General features: G+C 56.0%; 1 protein-coding gene across 1 annotated transcript; it reads left to right on the top strand.

The window, feature by feature from the left end:
* Positions 1–581: 581 nt before the first annotated feature.
* Positions 582–1,874, top strand: Sft2d3 (SFT2 domain containing 3). Its single transcript, XM_023561102.2, has one exon. It carries the CDS (start codon positions 1,045–1,047, stop codon positions 1,696–1,698), a length of 654 nt encoding a protein of 217 aa, XP_023416870.2. The 5' UTR covers positions 582–1,044; the 3' UTR covers positions 1,699–1,874.
* The last annotated feature ends 532 nt before the right edge of the window (positions 1,875–2,406 follow it).

The raw sequence follows: 2,406 nt of genomic DNA, 5'->3' as shown, positions 1-2,406 counted from the left end.
TGGAGTTTTCAATGGCTTCAGGAAGCACCTACAGCCTTTCATGTATATTTACTGCGCTGAAATTGACAGCTACGCCTACTCAGTCCACCTACATTTGTTGCTCTATTCTTGTAGAAAGCAATAGTACCAGGTCTTTGGTACTATTGCTTTCTACATGCAATGAAAGAGACCAATGAAAATAGCCCTATCCTCCAAAAGCAGCTCACAAACTGCGAAGAAAAGTGAAACACCTGAATGTGCACCTGACGTGAAAGGAATTCACAGCAGCAAGAGAGAAAGGAGACCTGGAAACCCGGAAGGATGCGGTCACAGTAACCTCCCAGAAAGCTGTGACACAAAAAGAGGAACTCGGGAGTGTCAACAGATTAGAACTGACTGGAATGCTGGCGAACGGACATCACTAGGCCTCAAATCGCACGCGTTGGGGGCGTCGCATCAGGGCGCAGGCTCGCAGGGGGCGCACAGCAAGCGTCAGGCGCTGCCTCTGCCAAGAAAGAAACGCAGACCGGCTGGGCCGGGGTTAACCTTCCTTTCTCTGTGGTTTTCCGAAAAAAACTACCTAAGCTCTGAAGTTTTTTTTTTTTTAATTAAAAACACAGCCATAGGTCTTTACCCACATTCTTCCATCTTGCAAAACTATCAGAGCCGCCAAAGTCGTTCAGTCAGGATATCCATCCTTAGTGGGTCCTTTCAGAGCCACAACTATCCCAAACTTTTTTTTTCGTGTTTATCGGTACCAGGGATCGAACTCATGACTGCGTGCTTGCAAGGCAGGCGCTTATGCCGCTGAGCTAAATCCCCAGCCTCTATCCCAAACTTTTAACGTGTCACAAGGTTTATCCAGTGGCTAAAACCTGGAAAAAGACGGCTCAGGATGACCATATACTCCATTCTGTAAGAAAGCAGGGCAAAGGCAGGACGCAGGCCCCACCCCTTCCGCTTCGGACGACCAACCGTCACTCGAGAGCATAAGCACTTCCGCTTGCGGCCGAGAAAGCCTAAATCGCTGCTTGCGTCCAGCGCTCTGCCACCGCCCTATCCAAAATGGCGGACCTCCACCGCCAACTGCAGGACTACCTGGCGCACGGGAAAGCAGGCCGGCCGGTAGACGCGGAGCCGCTGCTGGCGCCGGAGACGGCGGAAGAGCCCGCGGGAAGAAGCGGACCAGCAGGGGCGTGGCTGGGCCACGCAGGCCTGCCGTGGACTTGGGCGCGGAGCCCCGCAGAGCCGGCAGCGACCGGCTCGGCCTGCGTACCGAACGTGACACGCGGGCAGCGGCTGGCAGCTGGCGGCGGATGTCTGCTTCTAGCCGCGCTCTGCTTCGGCCTGGCCGCGCTCTACGCGCCTGTGTTGCTGCTGCGCGCTCGCAAGTTCGCGCTGCTCTGGTCGCTGGGCTCGGCACTGGCGCTGACTGGCGGCGCGCTGCTGAGGGGCGGGGCGGCATACGAACGCCTGCTGCGCTGCGAGGAAACACCGTCGCGGCCCGCGCTCGCCTACCTGGCCGCGCTGGGCGCCACGCTGTACGCGGCGCTGGCCTTGCGCAGCACGGCCCTCACTGTGCTGGGCGCCTGCTCGCAGGGGGCGGCGCTGCTCGCCTGGCTCGTGAGCCTGCTGCCCTGGGGCGGTGCTACCGCCCTGCGCCTCGCCTTTGGCCGCGTGCGCCGCGCCACCGGCCTGGCCGATGCGCTATCAGTGTAAGCCGCGACCTGACGCCCGAAGCCGGCGGCTCACTCCGGCCACCCCTACGGACTGTCAGCGAGCCCGAGCTCGGATGGCTGCCACGGATTGAGACGCCAGCGCTGCGGAGGAGCCGGGAAGCCAGTGCGCAGAACGGACCGGTGTCACCACGTTGGCGACAGCATCTCAGAAACCGGTATTAGAAATCGCGTAAGCATTCACTAACTGTGGGTTTACATTAAGCTTTGTAGAAAGCAGTGGCTGGTCTTTGGATTAGCTGCTTTTGTGACTTAGCTCAGGCTTTTTGTTTTTAAAAATCCAGTGGTAGATGTAGTCAAGCATTGAGGGTTTGGCTATTATTTTCTCTTTAGTGTAAATGTAGAAGTCAAACTAATTTAGCAACTGGATTTTAAAAACGACAGTTTATCTCCATTTTTACCTTTAGAGAAATATGGTGCCTTATGTGAAAAATTAGTTTCGTATTAGACAAAAATAGTAATGGACCGTAAGGGAACTGTCCCGCCTCAGGAAGCGCGGCACCCAGTAAAGTGCACGTGAGCACCTGGGACGCCACAGAGCCGGGGGAGGACTGCGGCCATAGTACCCGCAGTGGACCAGAGGGATGAGTACTTGCAGAGGCTCGTGATAACCTGCTTTTAAGCGCAGTCCGACCCTGGAGTGTATACTTTTCATACATAGTTGCTGTATTTCCTTTGCTTTTGGCTTAGT

The sequence above is a fragment of the Cavia porcellus genome, unplaced genomic scaffold (assembly GCF_034190915.1).
Source record: "Cavia porcellus strain 051 isolate PalLab524CR breed Dunkin Hartley unplaced genomic scaffold, mCavPor4.1 scaffold_12, whole genome shotgun sequence".
Lineage (NCBI taxonomy): Eukaryota > Metazoa > Chordata > Mammalia > Rodentia > Caviidae > Cavia > Cavia porcellus.
This window is presented reverse-complemented; position numbering and strand designations above follow the sequence as displayed.

Excerpts from the sequence above, each read along its gene's own strand:
- Sft2d3 (XM_023561102.2), top strand. The coding sequence starts at position 1,045 with ATGGCGGACCTCCACCGCCAACTGCAGGACTACCTGGCGCACGGGAAA.